This window comes from Panthera uncia, chromosome B1 (assembly GCF_023721935.1).
Source record: "Panthera uncia isolate 11264 chromosome B1, Puncia_PCG_1.0, whole genome shotgun sequence".
NCBI classification, from domain to species: Eukaryota; Metazoa; Chordata; class Mammalia; order Carnivora; family Felidae; genus Panthera; species Panthera uncia.
Window position 1 is genome coordinate 81,010,820 of NC_064811.1, and position 21,260 is coordinate 81,032,079.

The 21,260-nt window shown below is 36.1% G+C and overlaps 1 protein-coding gene across 1 annotated transcript; it reads right to left on the reverse strand.

Moving 5' to 3' along the window:
• Positions 1-399: 399 nt before the first annotated feature.
• LOC125922395 (alcohol dehydrogenase 6-like) lies at positions 400-9,195 on the reverse strand (the record flags this gene model as incomplete). The annotated part of the gene is made up of 8 exons (XM_049630043.1): positions 400-523; positions 2,035-2,173; positions 2,978-3,113; positions 4,217-4,477; positions 4,655-4,874; positions 5,018-5,105; positions 6,547-6,685; positions 9,061-9,195. Coding segments are annotated over 8 exons (1,242 nt in total), but the record flags the coding sequence as incomplete, so codon positions are not given.
• Between the last annotated feature and the right edge of the window lie 12,065 nt (positions 9,196-21,260).

The following is a 21,260-nucleotide window of genomic DNA, read 5'->3' on the forward strand; positions in this document are numbered from 1 at the left end:
AATATAAGAAAAAAAGCAGGATAAGAGGAGCTTGAGTTTTTCTTTCTGCTCCTAATCTCTCAACCTCAATGAAGAAATGATTATACTGGCTCAAAGACTTGAAGAGGGAGTTTGGAGCTTGTAGATATGGAAGAATTCTTCTGAGAGGGTCCTATACCTACTACCTAGGGGTGGAATTGGCAAGATTTCCCAAATGCATTTTTGTGTTTGAAAGCAGTGAACCGTGGCTCAACATTTCATAGGTAGAGGGATAGAATGGTCTAAAGACCTTAGCATAGAAAATGGCTTACTGTGTCCTGAGAAAGCCTTCCAAAGATTTATGATACCCCAGCATGTTGAGGAAGAAGCAAAATCATGCAAACCCTGGTGTGGCATGAAAGATACAGAGAAATCTGTGTATTATGGAGGTACTCTGAGAATGGCAACAAGGGATAAGTCAGTGACACCTTTCATGGACTGGTGACAGAGATCAATTGGGTTGATGGACATATCAACAATGTCATCACTAAATCCCATCATTTCTCTTTTTAAAGTCACAGAACGAATTATGTAATATCTGTTCTCTGAGCAGTTATTTTATTACAGCTACGTTCAAGATGCACATATTTCATTTTTCACAATTACACTGCATTTCCATCTCTGGTATGCCTCTTTCCACTGTACTGGAATGATCAGAGAGGTGATACAGGAAAAGAATGATATCCCCAAGGATGCCCTTTCACCTTTTATCATCTGGGATCTCAGAACAGCAGAATACAGCGGATGCTGAAACATAAAAGTGTAATAGTAAAGTGATTGAATTGCTTAAGAAACAGTGATTTCAGCAAAGCAATTATGCACTGTATTATGTGACGTTGCATTGCCTACCTTTTCCTTCGTACCCCCTCCCAATTCCACCTTCATCCTAGTTCACCTATATGAAATATCACTTGATCATCTGATTGGGATCATTGTTAATATCACCACTTGGATATGGTGAAAGCAGGATCAACATCAGTATCCAACATCAGAAAGGAAGGCCTCAGCTTTGAGGACTGTTTCTCAGGCTGTGTGATCACAAAGACATCCAAACCCTCTGCTATGGCTTCTGATCAGCTTTTGTCAGCCCCGGAATCTAGCACTGTGTCTTCTTAGGAAAAAATAATAATTTTTTTGGGGGGGTGTTCCTTTTACAGCATGTATACTGTCTGCTAGATCCCCTCTCTGCATTCTCCATAATCTGTTCATAAAATTTCAGATGAGGTTTCTTGATTCTTTATTTCTGATTCAGATTGGCTGACATGCTAGGTCAAAACCAAGAAGGTGGTAAAGCAGGATAAAACTTAAAGACCTAGATTAAAAAAAATTTTTTTAAATCACTTACCAATCAGAGAATGTAGGTAGAATTGGGGGAGAGAATTTGAAAGGGAGATGTGCTTAGAATCAGAATGAGAATATCAAAGCATTCATCACAGGAGTAATTCCTCATTTACTTATTGTTGCTTATTCTCTACTGGTGTCTCTAGCACTTAGGACAGTCCTGGCAAACACTGCACCATCACAAAATAAACATTGAATGAATAAATGAACACACTGAGTGAACACTCCATCCCCGAAGGTTTGCTAGCTGAAACAGAGTGACCATTTGTCAGAAATGATGCAGAAGGATTTGTGCCCTAGGTGGAATCTAAACCTCTGCCTCTAAGATTCCTTGTAAAATTGTATGACTTCAGTAATGTCAACTCATTCATTCTAGATCATTTCTCTAACCAGAAAAGTAATACATAATTGGCCAATGTAGTGTCAAGTGCTTCTTAGTATTATATGGAATCCTTGAACATTTTTAAAAAATAAGCTGATGTGGAACTTTCCCAAAGAGGGGCTTATAGGTAAAACTTTTTCTAATCCTGGTAATAGTAGGAAATAAGGTAGAGAGTGCGAAAGATATTGAAGATCCAAGTGGCCATCTCTTTCTCACAAAACCACTTGGAAATGTTTGAAGAGTCATTTGTCTGTGAATTCAGGGTAGTGGAGATCATCAAATAAAGCACTCACGTTTTTCCAGCATGGTACAACTCGAAAGCTTTGTGGAGTTGGTCAAAAGGCAACTGATGGGTTATTAAGGGATCTATATTAATTTTATTTTGCAGGTAATCAGTCACTAGTTGGGGAATACAGTCTCTGGTTTTATAATCTGCAAAAAAAAAAAAAAAAAAGGCTATTGTGATAAGATTTGAGAAATGCCAAACCAACCAAAAGGAAACAAGTGTAAACTTGTGATGGAGATTTTCTTCTGAAAATCTGACATTGAACATGAAAGATAAATCATTTATACATCAGAAGCTATTGACTGCTGTTACTAAGTGTGGCTGCTACAGACAGTTCTGTTACCTAGAATTCCTTTAGAGAAAAATTGGGTCAGTATTCACATGTTACTGGGTTGAAAAATGGTCTTTTTAAACTAGCAGTTTATAGCCCACCTCCTGGGCTTACCTTTACCCAAAATTTCCTCTTTTGTGTATTCATACACACATAGAGATGGCATTGGGAACTACGTGCAGATGGGAATGTTAATTGACTGAAGCTGTTGGTCAATAATGCTCAGAAATAAGGGCTCCTCTGGGAGGATAAAAGCTGGTACCAAAACTCCAGGTTGGTGCATATAATTATCCAAAAGATTTGCTGCTAAAGTAGCAGAATAAACTTTGAACTCACCAGCATTTGGAACTGAAGTTGACTGAATTGTTTGAAACACTGGCAAAACCCAAAAACTATTTTGTAGGAGATAAAATTTGTATTTGAACTTAAAAAAACCTATTTAATTAAATTAACTGAAGTTGATTTGCAAAGCTCTCCGACTTATTGGAGAAGTCTTTGAAGACCTCTATCATTATAGCTCTGTTTCCCCAAGAGGAGGAATTTTGAATTGTATGTTTCTACAAAGTCAAAAGGGATTTCATGAGAGCAACCAACTAGTCCCTTCTGTTTGTTGACCTACCTCCTAAACACACACCCTTCAGTGTCCGTCCAGAGATAATATCTGGTGCGTTCAGGGAAAGCTGTGAATTTGATGAAGCCACCCCAACCATCAGACAGACACCATAGCTCCGGTGGCAGGAATCCCAAGCAGCAATCTGATAACAACAATAATGACCGTAAGTGCCTTCCCACACAAGTAACAACTACCACCAGAGGTTGAGGGATTGTGTTCCTAGATCTCGAACCTCTTCCTGGCCAGATGCTATCTCAACCTCACCTTCAACACTGCTAGTGATGGGATTTCTTTACAGAACCAGTAGAGTTTAGTGGGAAAGACTGTGCTAGCTGTGTGACCTTAGGTAAGTTACTTAACTTCCATATGCCTCAGTTTCTTCATTTGTAAAAGGAAGACTAATACTGCTTACTTCATAGAATTGTTATGAAGATTAAATAATTTACCATTCTTAAGACATTTAGAACACTATCTGATATATAGTGAGGACCATATATTTATTAAATAAAATTACTCACTGCCTTTGCCAGAACTTCTCACTTGCCATGGTTCTCTAACTCATTTCTATTAAAATAAAACATATACATATATGGGTGTGTGAAGCTTTATTTATTTATTTTTAATTCGGTTTTGCAGGGATGTACAGTGTACTTTTTCATATCTTATATATTTGTTTTACTTCCTTTTCTGGCTCATTGTCCTATTGTCTTCCTCCTTTTCTCCATTTTGCCTTATTTTCTCTTTTACCTATGTTACTACCTTTACTTCCTTTATTTGTCTATCAAGTATGTTAGGTACACGATAAAACATATTAAATGTCTATATATTCTCTCTTCTGAACTGTAAGATCCAAGAGTGTAGTGCCTATTTTGTCCACCCTTATATCCCTAGGACTTCTGATACAGGACCCATAATTATCTTGTGAGTTAAATAATGTTTATACTTAAACATAAGAGTATATCTGAAGACCTAGGAATAAAGAAAAGGGAATACTGGTATTATGGCCTTTTGAATGTTTAAATTTTGTGTATTATAATGACATATCTTTAAGTATATATTACTTTTATTTTTAAAATAGATATTTTAGAGTGAATTTATTTTCCATTTTTACATTTGGGGTCCACAGGTCCAAAATGTATGTTCGGGAGAGTTTATACCCATCTATGTGAGGATATTTAGCATGTATTTCTCACTCCCGCCCCACCCTCTTTAAGCATCTATGCACTGTGCCCTAAGCCCACCTACCATCGTATCACTGAGTCCAATGGCTTCAAAGGCAAAGTCAACACCAACTCTTGTCATTTCCATGACCACCTGCTGGACAGGTTTCTTGAGGTTTCGAGGGTTGAGACAATCCGTGACCCCTAATGCTCTTGCCCGGGGAAACTTCTCCTCATTGATGTCAACCCCAATGATCCTAGAAGCACCAGATGCTTTACAGCCCATGACAATGGCTGAACCAACTCCACCAAGTCCAAAGACCACACACGTGGAACCGCGAGTGACCTACAAATTCACAAAGCATGTTTGTATTAGAAATCAACCCTGGACACATAGGTAATTAGAAAAGCAAACAAACAAAAACAACCATTGGAAACTTTGGAACTGTATACAACTATTGAACATTTTGATGTTTTCCAGGCAAATCACTATGACACTCATTAACACGGGTAACTTCCTCACCTTGGCCGAATTTACAGCAGCTCCATAACCTGTAGACACCTCGCAGCTTATGATACTAACTTTATCCATAGGAGCAGCAGCATCAATTTTTGCCACTGCAATCTCAGGTACAACCGTATATTCAGTGAATGTGCTTGCACGGAAAGAGTGATAAATCTTTTTTCCTTTGCAGGTAAATCTGCTGGTCTTGTCCAGCATTAATCCAGAAGAAGGTAGAACACTGTTCCGCGGTGAACAGACACAGTTACAGGTGGCGGCACCGACACGTGGAATTATAAAGACAGAAGAGAGCACATTTAGATATAGGTCAGTGCTTATACAATATCAGCAATTTAATAATAGAGTAAGGGGTAAATTACTAACTCTTGCTTCTCACAGAAGTTTCCCTTGGGATGCAAACAGGAACTGCATTCTCTACACTGTGGTATAGCGAGTGTGAGGACTTTATCTCCTATATATAGAGAAATAATAATATGAGTATTAGTTTAAAATATTACTGGGTCAAAAATACAATAGTATGTTTATAAAAATTTCATTGGATGGCTTGAAAACTTGCTGTGGGCAGATTATGGTAGCCAGCATAACATTGCCCATTGCTGTTTTATTTTTAAGTTTTCATTTAAATTCCAGTTAGTTAACATGTGGTGTAACATTAGTTTCTCTTGTAAGTTTAGATAAGGCACATCTTAACTTCACTGGCCTTTAAAAATTCCAAAGGTAGTGGATCTCAAATTCAGGAGAACTTTTGCTCTCTTGTCCTTTCTCCTCCAACTCTTTCTCCTCCAACCCCTCATTGTTTTACACAAAACTTTCACTGGAATTTTTTTTTTTTTTAAGCTAAAGAGGAGTTAGAGCATATATCTCTTCTGTTTGCATTATGTTCTTGGAGATAGACCGTGCCTTTTTACTTTTGTCGCCTTTCTGTGCCTAGTGTCAGATTCAATGTAGGTATCTCATAATTGTTTGCCAAATGAATTCCCTGGTAAGAGCTTCACAAATATCCTGACCATGCCCTTTATTAAGTCTCTTTGTGTGCCTGGTTCCAAGTTGTGAGGTTCTATAGTATCTTAATCTGTGTGATTGCTCTTCTTCACTCTAATCATTTCAGACAGGCTAAGAATAGCTATGTCCAGATCTTTTTTGGTAGTCTGGGGAAGAACATATACTTGCTTTCTTTGATTCTTTGAAATATCATCATCATCCTGTCAATGAAAATTCAAGTTTGATATTCCAGTTGATTAGAACATTCATCTGTCAAACATTCTAATGCATTCTAACCATGGGACAGGCACTGTGGTAAACATGTGGGGGATACAGTATGGAAGGAGCAGTCTCAATAGTTTTCAGTCTATTTAGAAGTACACCTATCTCAACTCTCATTTAGTTATGGATATATTCTTGGCTCAGCTACTGCCCCTCTGAATTGCTAGAGAAAACAGCAGAGAAACCATGTGACTCTTGGAATGACTGAATACATTTAATATAATGATATGTGATTAGTTAGAAGAGTCTAGAGGTAAACCAGTTTTTTTTCTTCTGTAAGTGTGTGAATGCATTTTATTTGTTTGTTTGTTTATTTATTAAAAAATTTCTTTTAATGTTTTTTATTTATTTTTGAAGGAGAGACAGAGCATGAGCGGGGGAGGAACAGAGAGAGAGGGAGACATAGAATTTGAGACAATCAGTGACCCCTAACGCTCTGAGCTGTCAGCACAGAGCCCGATGCGGGGCTTGAACTCACGAACTGTGAGATCATGATCTGAGCTGAAGTCGGACGTTTAACCGACTGAGCCACCCAGGCACCCCAGTGAATGCATTTTAAGTTCCTTCTCTGTGCAGGGGAGCTCTTTGGGAGGCTGTTTGTGGGAAGGTTTCATTACCCCACTTCCTACCTGGTTTCACTGAGCTCACTCCTTCGCCAATACTCTCTACAATCCCAGCTCCTTCATGGCCTGGGATGAAAGGAAAGTTTACGGAGAGTAATCCTTTTACTGCATGATCATCAGTACCACAGATCCCTGTAGATATCATCTGCATAAGAATTAAATAGCCAAGAATCAGTTGGTTTGGAATTTTCCTTTATCTTTTTCTTTTAATCTGAGACTGATTATTAAAAAAATTTCTTTACTTGAACTGTGTCATTTGATCCCTATTACAATGCTCAGAGGAATACAGGGTGGATTGTATCATTCCCAATTTAGAGGTGAGGAAAGGGAGATTCAGAGACTTAGAATGACTTGTCCAAAGTTACGTGGCACATGTTAAGACCTGGAAATAAACTTAGATTTTTTTGAAATCTACTTTGTACATTTATGTCATCAAGTAGTTTTGAAATATGATGGACAATCACATACAATGAAGGACTTTTTGCCACATTATCAATAACACCATGATTGAGAAACAAAGAATTTTAGGCCCATACCGTTGAATGTTTTTCCAATGCTCTAGGAAAATCTGTTTTTAACATTTCAAATTTATACATTGAGAGCATTCTTTAAATTAATAATGTAACAATGAATTTAAGTTAAAATTAACCATTGCAAAATTTAGTTGACGTTGTGAAGTTTTAAAACTTTCTTAGTTAATGGTCTGAGTTTTCTTATCTGTCAATAGACCTGACCCAATGACATTGGTCATAAAAATGAAACATTTCATGTACCGTAGCCCCTAAGTTACTGCTGTGCCTGGGTTGCAGCCAGAAAAGCCTATGCCTGAGCATATTGACTAGTTCTCCAGTGTGTGTAGTGAGAGTGGCAGCATTTATAGCTGGAACACTGGGCACAACTGTGGTATATGATCCTGGCAAATGAAGGATCCTGGTGAAGAGAAAGTGCTCATGAGAAATATGCTGTGGTTTTGGTTCCCACAGTGCTAAAATGGCTTCAAGATGCTGTCAAAGGCTAGAAGTGTTGTTTTAGGTATGCAGCAGCCTGGAATCTCCTTATTACTTTGGTTCTACATATCAAATAAGAGTATGCAGTTATTTTGGGGAAGTTTCCCATGGCATAAACTGGAGGTGGAATTGACTGTTCTTATGAACAGACCCAGTCCTTAACCTTGATTTGTTCAGGGTTCAGTGTGATGTTGCTGAGTTTCTTGCTATGCAACTTCTACCTTGGTAGCCTATTGTGGATTTATTATTTAGGGGGTAGCCTTTGTAGTTAAGGAGCCTATCAATGTAAGAACAGAGAATATTGACTAATTAACTAGTAAACATTTCAGCAGATGGTGACCCAGTACACAATAAGGACTAATTAAATGCTGTTTGGATGGATGATAAATAGAAAAATACAGCTTCTGAACAGCAGTCAGTTACCAAACTTCTTTCTTTGTGTACATTCTTATCAATTATCATTTTGTTCTTTACCATGTCTCATTGGTGAAATAAAATCTTGAGTGTAACACTAGACATGGACTTGATAATTTATTCAGTGTTCCCAAATTCTCCTGTTTTGTCTTTCACTGCCTGTCTGTCTTTTTATACTTCCCTCCATCACCTTTTCCTTTTGGCATCTTTCCAATTCCCTTCATTCCTTGTCTCTGTTACTCCTGTAGCCATCCTCCTACACCTTTGACTTTGATTAGATATAGTATGACTAGATGCATATGGCATCCAGTATTTGTCTTATTTATTAAGTCAAGTGTTCAATTTCCTGATCTCAAATTAGAAGATAGGTGGATATTAATGTTTAATTAGGAGTAATAATACTCCTAATCTTGGGTATTTAATGGTTTTATAAAATTTGGGATGTATTAATCAAAAGTTTGATTTGAGAGTGGCAAGAAGCCGTTGACAGGTCATTGTTTTCCCATCCCTGGTCCAAGCTCTGTTCAATAATTGTTAACTCTTCCAAGTCACTTTGAAGACTATCATGGAGTCCTAGCTGCTCATTCCTAGAAATTGAAATTTACCACACAGTGAACTTTTTCAGACATTTTCTGAGGTTATCATGTGTGAGCTCCAAACAATAGAGACGGAACATTAGTCTGTTAGTCATTGCATATTCATTTGTTGATATCAATTTTGCATCATTGAAGTAGGGGGAAATGCAGTTCTTGCCGCCTTTCCCTCAATGAAAAGAAGTTAGTACTTAAAACACCTTCTAGGTCACATTGTGAAGTATATAGACCTATGATGTTATATAATTTAAGTAAAAATTTCAATACTTAAAAAGTAATTATGGTAGATGAGTAAATTACCAGTATTTTACAAATATTAAGAATATATTAAACATTCATTACCTCTATTCATTTATCTTAGTTTAAAAAATTCATTTTACTAACAGAAGTGGACAGACCCCAAATGCAAATGTTATATGTATTACATATAAAATATGTTTCATTTCATGAAACAGGATTTCCTTACATTTACCTACAAAGGTAAAAGTTAAAAGACTTAAATTTACCTTAATACGAACTTCCCGAGCCTTTGGTGGATCGACTTGTACTTCCTCAATTGCAAGAGTAGAACCTGTTTTCCACGCAATGGCTGCCCGGCATGTGATTGTCTGTTGACACCAGGACAACAAAATTTTTGTGAAAAAAATTAATTTTTATTCTGATCATACAAACGACACTTATTTGTTATAATTAGTAAAGTACAAAAATCATAAATAAAAGATCACTGCAATTTTAGATGCAACCTACTGAAATTTTAGCATATTTCCTTCTAGTCTCTTAAAACAATTTTGATACAGTAGAGATCATGTCTACAGTTTTGTATTCTGCTTTTTTGCTAGTGACAGCCACCATGTAATGACCATTTGTCATTTACTTGTAAGTAGGCATTTTCTCATCACTTCAAATGCTTTGTAATCAGAATTTTAACTATTTTTTTTAGTAATCACTACACCCAGCGTGAGACTGAAACCCATGACCCCAAGATCAAAAGTCATGTGCTTTTCTGACTGAGCCACCCAGGCACCCCTGTAATCAGAATTTTAAATGGCTACTTTTGGGGCACCCGGGTGGCTCAGTTGGTTAAGTGTCTGACTCTTGATTTCAGGTCAGGTCTTGATCTCACAGTTCATGGGTTTGAGCCCCACATGGGGCTCTGGGCTGACAGGGCAGAGCCTGCTTGGGATTCTCTCTCTCTCCCTCTCTCTACACCTCCCCTGCTCGTTTGTTCTCTCTCTCAAAATAAAGAAATAAACATTAAAAATAAATAAATAAATGGCTACTTTGTATTTCATCATTTGAATGTGCCAGTTTGCTTAGTAACCACTTACAAATGTAATCATTTCCATTGTTTTGACTGTTCCAAAGTCTAATGTGATAAACAGCTTTGTTCATAATTTTGACTTGCCTGGTTTCCTTAAGTAACAATTATTTTGGAAAAGATAGAGACATTGCTAAGGCTGAATTGATTTCCAAATCTCTTAGTAGAAATGTTTAATAATTTGGCACAATTCCTAGAAGTAAAAGAATATCTATATCATCATTTATCCCACCCTCATTAGCACTGACCATAGTCATTGAAACCAAAATATCTAATAGACACAAAAAATCAATCTCTTTTACTAGTATTTTTTGAATGCTAATAATATTGAATATTTTCCATGTTTGTATTAGTCATATATACTTTCCTCTTTCGTGGAGTATTTGGTCATAGAGTTAATGTATGTATCTACTCGCATCTTGGTGTTTTTCTCATTAATCATTTGACCTCTTTACACATTAAAGGAATAAGTTATTGTCTGTCAGCTTGCTGTATGTGATTTTCCCTGATTGATATTTGAACCTTAATTTTTGTGCATTTACGTGCGTGTGTGCGCACATACACACATTTAAAAATTTTGGTTAGAAGCTTCTTTTCCTTTGTTATTTATCCCATTTTTATGCTTTGGAAATTCTCTCTGTATAGAGACCAAATAAATATTTCTTCTCTTTCTAGATTTTTATAGTTTGACTTCTAAGTGTTTAATTCTTAAATCCAACTTAAAATCATTTTTTTGTGCGATGTGCAGTTATAGAATCTAAGTGAATTGTCCTAACATGAACTCTTGATTATTTCTTTCATTTATGCTTAATTAGCCCCTTTACTATATACATAGAAGTTCTCACATTTACAGGTTTCTCTCTGGAAGCCGTTTCTCTTGTTCCATATATCATCCTGACAGTTCTTGCAGCAGTACCGCAATGATCAAATACTTTACTTTTGATAGAGCTTAATATCTGGTGGCCTTAGTACGCTTTATGATTTTATGTATGTTCCATTTGCAATTTTTTTGTGCTAGTAATTGTAAGATATACTGAACTGACTGACTCTGTTATGTCTCCAAGAAATTTAGATAGAGGAGATAATATATGTATTATATTACAAAGAAAAGGGACAAATGCCACAAGAGAAGTTCAAATAAAATTATATAGAAAAACACTACTTCTTTCTCAAGATGAAATAATTCTGCTTTCACCTACCAAACTCCAGTAAAAGTGTATACTTTATGAAAAACGCTTTCCTAATTTCAAAATGGTACACACTCAAGGCAAAAAACTTGGAAAGCTCAGACATGTAAAGGGGGGCGGAAAATGGCAAACCTGGCACTCAGCTATTACTGTTTGTAACATATGTTAAGTCTTTCCAATTGATATGCTATGTGTGTTTGTGTAATCATACTAAGAAAACTATTTTACAGTCCGTTCTTGCACTTTGCTTTATAAGTATTTTCCAGGTAATTTAAAATAATCACTTAGGACTTTATTGACTAATATATCAGAATTTATTTAATCAGTTTCCTAGTGTTTGACATATCTTGTTTCCAGTGTTGTCCTCTTAAAAACAATGCCATGATTAACCTATTTATAAAAACAACATAATTATTTCCTTGGAATAAATTTCCGGGTCAAATGATAGACACATTTTTAAGCATTTGATACAATATTGTCAAACTATCACCCAGGAGGTTCCTAAAAAGTTAGTCTCCCATCAGTGATGCTTGAGTTTCCACAAGTGGGAAAACATTAGGTATTGTGGTTAAAAATCCTTGCTAATCTGATTGGAGGAAATGGTTTCTTAACTTGGTTTCAGTGTATACTTTTTAGATAACTAATGGAAATGATATAAATGTATTTTAAAGGTAGCACTTACTTTGCCCGAAGTGTCCATGATGAATTTTCTTTCCATGGCACCCTACAGGTCTACCCAAGAGAACTGCACTTCTTCGACTCTGCTCCTGGGCAAACTAGACAGAGTAGTTATAGTGTTTGCACACCGGAAGTTATTAAACATAATTACATAATCACACATCAGCGAAGGGAAAACCAGACAAGCAAAGTGGTTGGCAAATATGGGAAGGTGAAAGACAGAAAGGAGTGTGGAAGAATGATTAGGGAGGAAGGAGGTCGAAAACAAGAATGCTGAATGAGGAGAGCTTGAAGGGTAGGGATGCATCTGAAGACAGTGTAGGGATTATTTAAAAAAGTGAATCAAGTGAAAGAAACTAAGAGAAAGATCAACTACTAATTAGTTAACAATAAGAATTTCTGGAGTTTCAATTACATGAAAGGTACTGCCAGATCCAGACGATGAGAGTATAACACGGGTCTCGGGGAGTCAAAAAAGATGGAAGAGCACAAATAATGATCCAAACTGCTTTAAAAAGGCTGAGAAAAAGTGACAAAGATGGTAAGTGCCCAAGGCAATATGAGGTCATTGTGAATGATTAGAGAGTTTTATTTAGGTGAGACTTAGCTGCATCTGGACGAATTTGTATAACAAAATAATTTATATAAAATAATTTATATAATATATAAATATATAAAATAATTTATAAAATAATGGGTAGCATATTCAAAATGGGGGTTTAAGCTTCATCAAGGTATTCATCACGTTTACATTTTAATATTTTTTTACCGCAGTGTTTCTTCACATCAGGATGCATAAGAATCAATCCTCTGTGGGAGGTTGTTAAAATTTGTAGTTCTGGGCCCTGCCCTCAATATTCTGGCTTCTGCCAGATGAGGATACCAAGGCAAATATTAGACCAGAAAACACCAAGGCCCCATTTATTAATTTGCAGAGTAAGAGCGTGAGTTCTTTGGTTGGCTGCTTAGGCTCCCTTGACTCACATCTCTTAGACATTATTTGTCGAGAGCTTCCTCAGAGGAGGCCAATGAAGCAGTTTCTTTGCTGAGAACATATTACTGTCATAGTTCATGGCTACTGTAAGGTGAGAGTAATTTGGGATGGGATGGATGTGGGGAAAAATTTGGGACAAGCTTCAATAATTACTAGGTCTCTAGGTTTGGAGTTTTTCTTGCAACAGAACTGTCTTAACCCCCTAATTAGTTAGTTATAAGTTTCATTTGAAGGGTTTTGTATCTGCTAATGATTCAGAAATCCTCAGGGTCCTGGCTATAGAAGCACTGCTTCTATCTTATCATACAGTCTAGGGACTTGCCATTCCCCCCAAGGATATTTTGAAGCTCTTCCTATAAGACTTGGACCTTATCTGAGCTAGAGTGAAGAGACCTGGTTTCTTTGCTCTAAAACCTGGCCAGGAGAATGCTCTTGGGAGGCATTCCAGCTGACTATGATTTATATAGTCAGGCAAGATGATACAAGAATTGAGGTGCTTGGATGGGGTTGAAGGGACTTAGGTTTGTTCGTTCTTCTCTCTCCTTAAATGACCTTGGTCTACAATACCTTAGTTACCAAGCTTTTTGCAACTATGCATTAATCTTGGAACCTACACATTTTTCCTGTTCAGCAATGCTTGGATCATGTGATGCTCAATATTGTTTGAGAAGATTGACTGGAAGGAATGATCTGATGTGAATGATCTTGTTCAGAAGGGCTAGTTTGGGCTTGTCTCTGCCATAGCATCTTGCTAAAGGCTAAAACATTAGAATTTTTTTCTTCCAAATTGCCTGCATTTATAGTTTTAGTGGGCATGTGATCTGAATCCTGAGATGGCAGGTGATAATTGACCATTTAATTGCTTTACTACAAAAATCTATCTTCAAATCAAGGATGGTGGAATTTTTATTGCTTCTCAGTCCCTCTACTCAGTGAGTCCCACAGTTCAGGGATATTAATGAACCATTTTCCTTCTGGGACCCAATTTTTGTGTTAGGGCTCTTTTCTTTCCAAGTTACTGAAACCCAACATGAACAAGCTTAAGGAAAAGGAAGGAAATGTTGACTTAACAGAAATCATGAAAGGAATGAATAACCAAACAAGGTCAAGGGCAGGAAAGTAGCTGGGAGCAGGAACTCTGAATCAATTCAACTGCAGTAGGATTTTCCCTCTCTCTTATGTGAGGCAATGCAGCAAAGTGGTTAAAAGCATGGATACCAGCACTAATAGACCTGCATTCAGTCTTAGTTCCATCCCGTACATATTGTGACATAAGAAAAGAAATCCAACCTCTTTGTATTTTAGTTTCCCCATTAATAAGGTGAGGGTGATTATACTAGTTCCTACCTCATAGGTTTGTTAATAAGCATTAAGATAGTTAACAAATGACAAATGGTTAGAACCATGCCAAGCACATAGCATGGCTTATATATATTATGTATTTATTACTATTATTAATTATTACCATTATATATCACACATTGTTTGCCTTTTCTTACCACTGTCTTGCTTTTGCTCTATGGTGGGAAATATAGCCACAAAAAATCCACCTAATTCTTAAATCTAACAACTGCAATAAGAGAGTTCAGATCTGTCTGTGATCTTAAGTCCAAAAATGTAAGGAGGTCTCTCCATGCTCAGTTTGGGTCAAGCGTTCACTCCTGGACCAATGAAACTACCCAAGTTGTGGGAATGTAGAAGAATTTGGCAGCTATTATCACAGCCATGTTGATGCCCCTGAGCAGCTAAAGGTGGCTGGGGAAAATCACAGGGCAGACTGGCTCCATTGTAAATTCTGGATCATCAAGATGAAATGAAGTCTCAGTAGTGCTTGGCAGTACTTCATTTTCCTAGCTAACTTGCTGTCCAATTTCTTGAAATAAATGTCAGTTTTTCAACACTTGTGTCAAATATGTGACCATCTTCCCTCCGTATCTACCTCCACCCCCCTTTCCCTCAGGAGATGAGTTTACAGTACACTGAAAATTCATCCCGTTGCTCCAGGCACAACCCTTCCCGCTCTGTATCCAGTTCATTAACAAGTTCTGCCAGCTCTACCTCTGATATATTTCCCAAACTTGTTAGTGTTAAAGTCTTATTCTCTACTCTAGAATACAATTTCTATAAGAATAGGGACCTTGAATCTCAATATTTTTCTCTACTCCAATGTGTCTGGAATGGTGCCTGGCATATAGTAGGAGCTCTGTGAATGTTGGTTAAATGAACTAAAGTGAAGTTATCAGAAAAGAACTCCCTTGGATGCCTATTATGTAATGTACGTATTATGCAGTCATGTAACTGCATCTATATTCTTCCTGTTCTTCCCTGTCACCTGTCCCTGTCACCTAATCATTGTTTCTGATTTCTTCTCTCACTGTGACTTGTCAGCTTTTTTTTTCCCCCCTAGATTTTATTTTAAGTGATCTCTACAACCAATATGGGTGGAGCTCGATCTAACAACACTGAGACCAAGAGTTGTATGCTCCATGGACTGAGTCAGCCAGGTGCCCAACTTGTCAGCTTTTTAATGTATTCATCCTTCTCCCATTAAGAAGAAAAGCAGAAACAAACTTTCTATTTTCCTGTATCTCTTTCTAACTACCACTAGGAGTCAAGACAAATGATTATGTGGCTTTCTGAATTGAAGGTTAAGATTTATAAGCCAAATACTATTAATTTGGGCTTCTGCTTATTGGTCTTGAGAAATTTTAATTATCCTGGATGTAATTGGGACTTTGTAATTAGACTAATTTGTGGGAGGACTTTTATATTTGAATAACTTTAATTTGACTTTATAATCTGAGTACCAGGATGCCAATATATGATTTGACTTTGTAATTTGAGTGATTTGGATTTCATAACTTCAGGAAGTTTCTACAGTAATTCAGGCAGTATCTGGCAGTGACCACAAAGACAGCAATAAACCAGAGTCCTAGTAAGAAAAAACACAATTTAAGAAAAGATGCTTTATGCTCAATATCTGTTTTTCCTCACCTCCCCGTCACTTCTTCATACACACCATCCTGTTTTATACCCCCCAACACTCCATTGAAGCATCCATATTGAATTTTATTCATGACCTCCATGCACTAAAGCCAATGGCCATTTTTCAGCAGTCATCCTGATAGTTCAGTGCTATTGATCATGCCCTCCTTGAAACTCTTTCTTTTTTTATTTTAATTTTTTTTAACATTTATTTATTGAGAGACAGAGACAGAGCATTAGCATGGTACGGGGAGAGAGGTGGGGGGAGACAGAGTCTGAAGCAGGCGCCAGGCTCTGAGCTGTCAGCACAGAGCCTGACACGGGGCTCAAAACTCACAAACCGCGAGATCATGACCTGAGCTGATTATGACCTGTGTCTGACACCTAACTGACTGAGCCACCCAGGCGCCTTGAAACTCTTTCTTTCTTCAATTTCTTGGTTCAGCCCTCTTCTGTTTTTCTCCATAATATTTGGCTATTCCTTTTCTGACTCTTTTATTAAGGTTCATCATCCTCTTGGCCATTAAATAATCCCACACAGGTCTGACTTTGGCAGAGCAGGCTTGCTGAGCTTGAGAATTCAGCATCCTCTGGAGCTCTGCTACCCCTGAAATAATCTAGACTTGAGTCCCAGCTATGGTCAGCTCTTCAACTTCAGGAGATCAGAACTGAAATGTTTACTGTGGAACCATTCTTTCGTACTTTATCCTCTTCCTAAACCATCATCTTTAGTATTGTTGATGTTTAGGCAAGGTAGTTATGCCTCTTTATTAAAGTACTATTTTTTCTTTCTTTCTTTCTTTCTTTCTTCTTCTTCTTCTTTTTTTTTTTTTATAAATGTTTATTTATTTTCAAAGACAGAAAGAGCACGAGTCAGGGAGGGACAAAGAGAGAAGGAGAGAGGGAATCCCAAGCAGGCTCCACGCTTAGCACGGAGCCCAAAGCAGGGCTTGATCCCACAACTGTGAGATCATGACCTGAGCTGAAATCAGGAGTCAGATGCTCAACCAACTGAGGCAGTCAGGCATCACAAAGCAATATTTTTTCTTATTTTAAGTGATATATGCTCATTTTAGAAAATTTAAAAAATATACCAAATGTAAAGGAAAAAATAAAAATTCTTATAATCACATTACCTGTTAATCACTATAAATATTTTAGAGCTTTTTCTGCATATATAAATGTTAATATTTTCAAAGTTAAGATATTAGGTATGTACAATTTTGTGTATAGGTGTACACAGCTTTGTATTTTGCACTTAAAATCTAAAATTATATTATGACTGTTTCCCGTGTTGTTAAATATTCTTCTAAAAACAGAGCTTTTAGTGGCTTTATGGTATTTCCTTTATAATTGTATTCCCTCTACAATTTAAATACACCCTTTTCATTGTACTTTTAGGGCATTTCTAATTTTTGATATAATGAATAACAAACGAACATTCTTATACTAATATATGTTTGTATCTGGAATGATTTGCATGAAATAGAGTCCTAGAAACGAAATTGCTGAGACAAAGGACAAGAGCTTTTTAATTAATTAACTAATTTATATATTTTAATGTCTATTTATTTATTTAAATGTTTATTTTATTTTTGAGAGAGAGAGAGAGAGAGAGCACTAATAGGGGAGGGGCAGAGACAGAGGGAGACAAATCCAAAGCAGGCTCCAGGCTCTCAGCTGTCAGCACAGAGCCCGATGCGGGGCTCAAACTCATGAACCGCGAGATCATGACCTGAGCCAAAGTCGGATGCTCAACCGACTGAGCCACCCAGGTGCCCCATAATGTCTATTTATTTATTTTTGAGACAGAGAATAAGCAGAGGGAAGGCGGGGTGGGGTGGGGGAGAATCTCAAGCAGGCTTCAGGCTCCAAGCTGTCAGCACAGAGCCTGACTCGGGGCTCAAACTCATGAACTGTGAGATCATGACCTGAGCTGAAGTTGATGCTTAACCTGCTGAGCCACCCAGGTGCCCTGATAAGAGCTTTTTTTTTTTTTTTTTCATAAAAAACCCATATATACAATAAAATGCATAAACCTTAAGTATATAGCTTGATTGAATTTTTACTTATTTTTATATCTATGTAACCCTCTTCCAAATAGAAATACAGAACACTTTTAGTACCTCAGAGGAATCTGTCCTCTTTCCACTCAGTCAGTACTTTTAAAGGTAAGTGCTATTCTAATTTCTATCATCCTGACATAATTTTACTGTTTTTGAGCTTCGATGTAGTAGAAGCATACAGTATTTACTCCTGTGTCTGATTACTTTCTCTTGACAACATACTTTATCTATGAAATTCATCCTTGTTATTGCAAAAAGTAATTTTTTGTTGTTCAATTTATTTTTCATTTCAGTATAGTATTCCATTATAGAAATATACTATGACTTATTTATTCATTCTACTATCTTTGGATATTTGTATTGTTTCCAGTTTTTGTTATTATAATTACAGTTGCCATGAACATCCTTGTACATGTCTTTTGGTCAACACTGCTCTCTTTACTTTGGGTAGGCTTTTAGGAGTGTAATTTCTGGGTCATAAGATATCTATATAGTATAATAGATTTATGTCTATTAAATTTAACCATAAGATTATTCAGAAACTCATTTGAAAATGCCGATTACCTAGAGTAGTCAAGCAATCTTGAATAAAAATAAAACTGGAGGACTTAACTGCTAGATATCAGAATTTAATTATAAAGTTGGAGTAATTAAGTCACCATGATACTAGAGCACGTATAGATAAATAAGCTAATGGAACAGAATAAAAATCCAGGAATATATCCACTTACATATAGTCATCACATTTACAATAAGAGCATCACTACAATTCACTGGGGGAAGGGTGGACTTTTTAGTAAATGATACTGTAGCAATAGGATATTTATCTGGAAAAAAACATGGACAGTTGTATTTTATCTGTTGTCTAGGTTTTAGAGTTGTCATCAGAAGGAGGTTCATTCTCCATCATGGTAGTAATCAGAAGTTTCACCACAATGTGATCTTCATGGAGGTTCTGATAAAGATTTTGCTTCCAGAAAAGTTGGAGCAGTTTATATTCCTAGAAGCAATAAACAAAAGTACAAATCATATATAACTTTACTAGCATTGAATATTACCCTACATATTTTTCATTTCATAGGATTTAATGTACTTAAGTATGCATAGTAAACTTCACAGCCAAAATTTAACAAGGTTTAAAAATTTCTTTTGCTGTTCAGTGTTGCCATTTAGGGTAATCATCCTTGCTCACAGGGTAATGATGATGATAATGATAATGATAGCTATGATAACTAATAGTTTTAAGTAATTGACATATATTAGCCTTTGAGAGATCATATGGACTAGTATAAAAGTATTGTCTTTGATGTCAGTAGACCTAGGTTTCAGTTCTGGTTGCTCTGCTTATTAGCTTCATTAATTTGGCCAGTTCACCATATATCCAAGTCTAGATTTTCTCTCTAAAATACTGACATACTACCTACCTCTCAATGTTATGGGGATTGCATTAAGTGGTGTTTGTAAGGCATTGTACATAATAATGTTTTTTTCTTCTGCTATTAATAACTTTAATTTTAAGTGGTTATTCTAAACAATGATCTCTACTAAAACCTTTGAACATATTTCATTCAATCCTTAATTAAACAAATCTGAAACATTCTCAACATATCTCAGAGTTAGTCTTTTGCTATTGTAAGCTATATTGTAAGCGAAAGTTACAAAGCTTTCGCTATTGTAACTCTGGGTTTCCAGAGTTCTAGTACTTATTGAGCCAATCTGGTATTTTGTATTGATTTGGATCACATGGAAATGATTATTTTGATTAACACTCTGAGAAGAAATTATTGGCTTTTGGAAAGAGTATGCTTAGATTTACTATGATGTGTACGCTTTTTTTGAAAACTTTCTTTTTAAATCTCATATGCAAAAACAATAAAAAAGAGAATCAAGGAAAAGGAATGCAAACATTTATACAAAAACTTCCATTGCTAGGAGCAAGTTTTGGGTAAGCACTGTGAAGTGAAAACCGAATTTCAAAAGTTTTAAACTAATATAGTAATGATGTCATTCTCTCCAAATTGATCTACATGTTTAACAAAAGTCCTATTAAAGTTCCAGCAGTATAGACAATATTATTCTAAAGCATAAGAGACTGTTAAAAACTGAGAACAAACTGAGGGTTGATGGGGGGTGGGAGGGAGGGCAGGGTGGGTGATGGGTATTGAGGAGGGCACCTTTTGGGATGAGCACTGGGTGTTGTATGGAAACCAATTTGACAGTAAATTTCATATATTAAATAAAAAAAAAAAAAAAAGAAACACTCTAAAAAAAAAATAAAAATAAAAGAAAAAAGACAATATTATTCTAAAATTCATATGAAAAGGCAGTGAAACTAGAATAAACAATTTTGAAAAAAAAGAAAGTGGGAAGAATACTGTACCTGATCTTAGTACTTACTTTCTAGATACAGAACAGTGTGGTATTAGTGGAGGAATAGATACATAGATATCAATAGAACAGAATAGAAAACCTAGAAGTAGACCTGCACAAATAGATCCAATTTGACAGTGCAAACGCAATTCAATGGAAGAAGAGTAATCTTTTCAACAAATGGTCCTGGATGAATCAGACATTAATAAGAAAAGAAAGTGAACCTCAATCTAGGCCTTATACTGTATAGAAAATGAATTCAAAATGGACCGTGGATATAAACGCAAAAACATAAAACTATAAAACTTTTAGAAGAAAACATGGAAGAATGTCTTCAGGACATTGGGTTTGATAAAAAGATCTTAGAAATGACATCAAAATCATAATTCATAAGAGAAAAAATAAAGTAATTTGGGCTTTATAAAAATTAAAACATTTTTCCTTGTAATAGATCTTAGTAAGAGAATGAAGAGATGAGCTACATATTGGGAGAAAATAGTTGTAAGCCATATAATTGAAACAAAGAAACATATAATCGACTATGGCTTAGATCTAGAATATATTAAAAATTTCTCAAACTCAATAGTAAAAAAAATTCAATTATTAAATGAGCAAAATACGTAAACAGATATTTCACTAAAGAAGGGTTCATCATCATTAACCATTAGGGAAATGCAAGCTAAAAGCATATATATATGTGTGTGTGTGTGTGTGTGTGTGTGTGTGTGTATGTATAAATATGTCATATATATACACATATATGTGTATATATATGTATATATACACATACACTCACATATACATACCTATTAGAACTATACACCTATTAAAACAGCTAAAACCAAACTAGTGGTAATACTGTGCTGACAAGGATATTGGATCACCCATGCATCACTTGTGGGAATATGAAATGGTACAGCTATGCTGGAAAATAGTTTGGCAGTTTCTAACAAAACTAAATATGTACTTGCTATATGTACTGGGTTAGATAGCACCCTCCCAAACTTCTTGTCTGTCCAGAATCTCAGAATGTGACCTTATTTGGAAACAGAATTGCTAGAGGCTAAAAGTTCAAGACTCCTCAAAATTCATATGTTGAGACCTAATC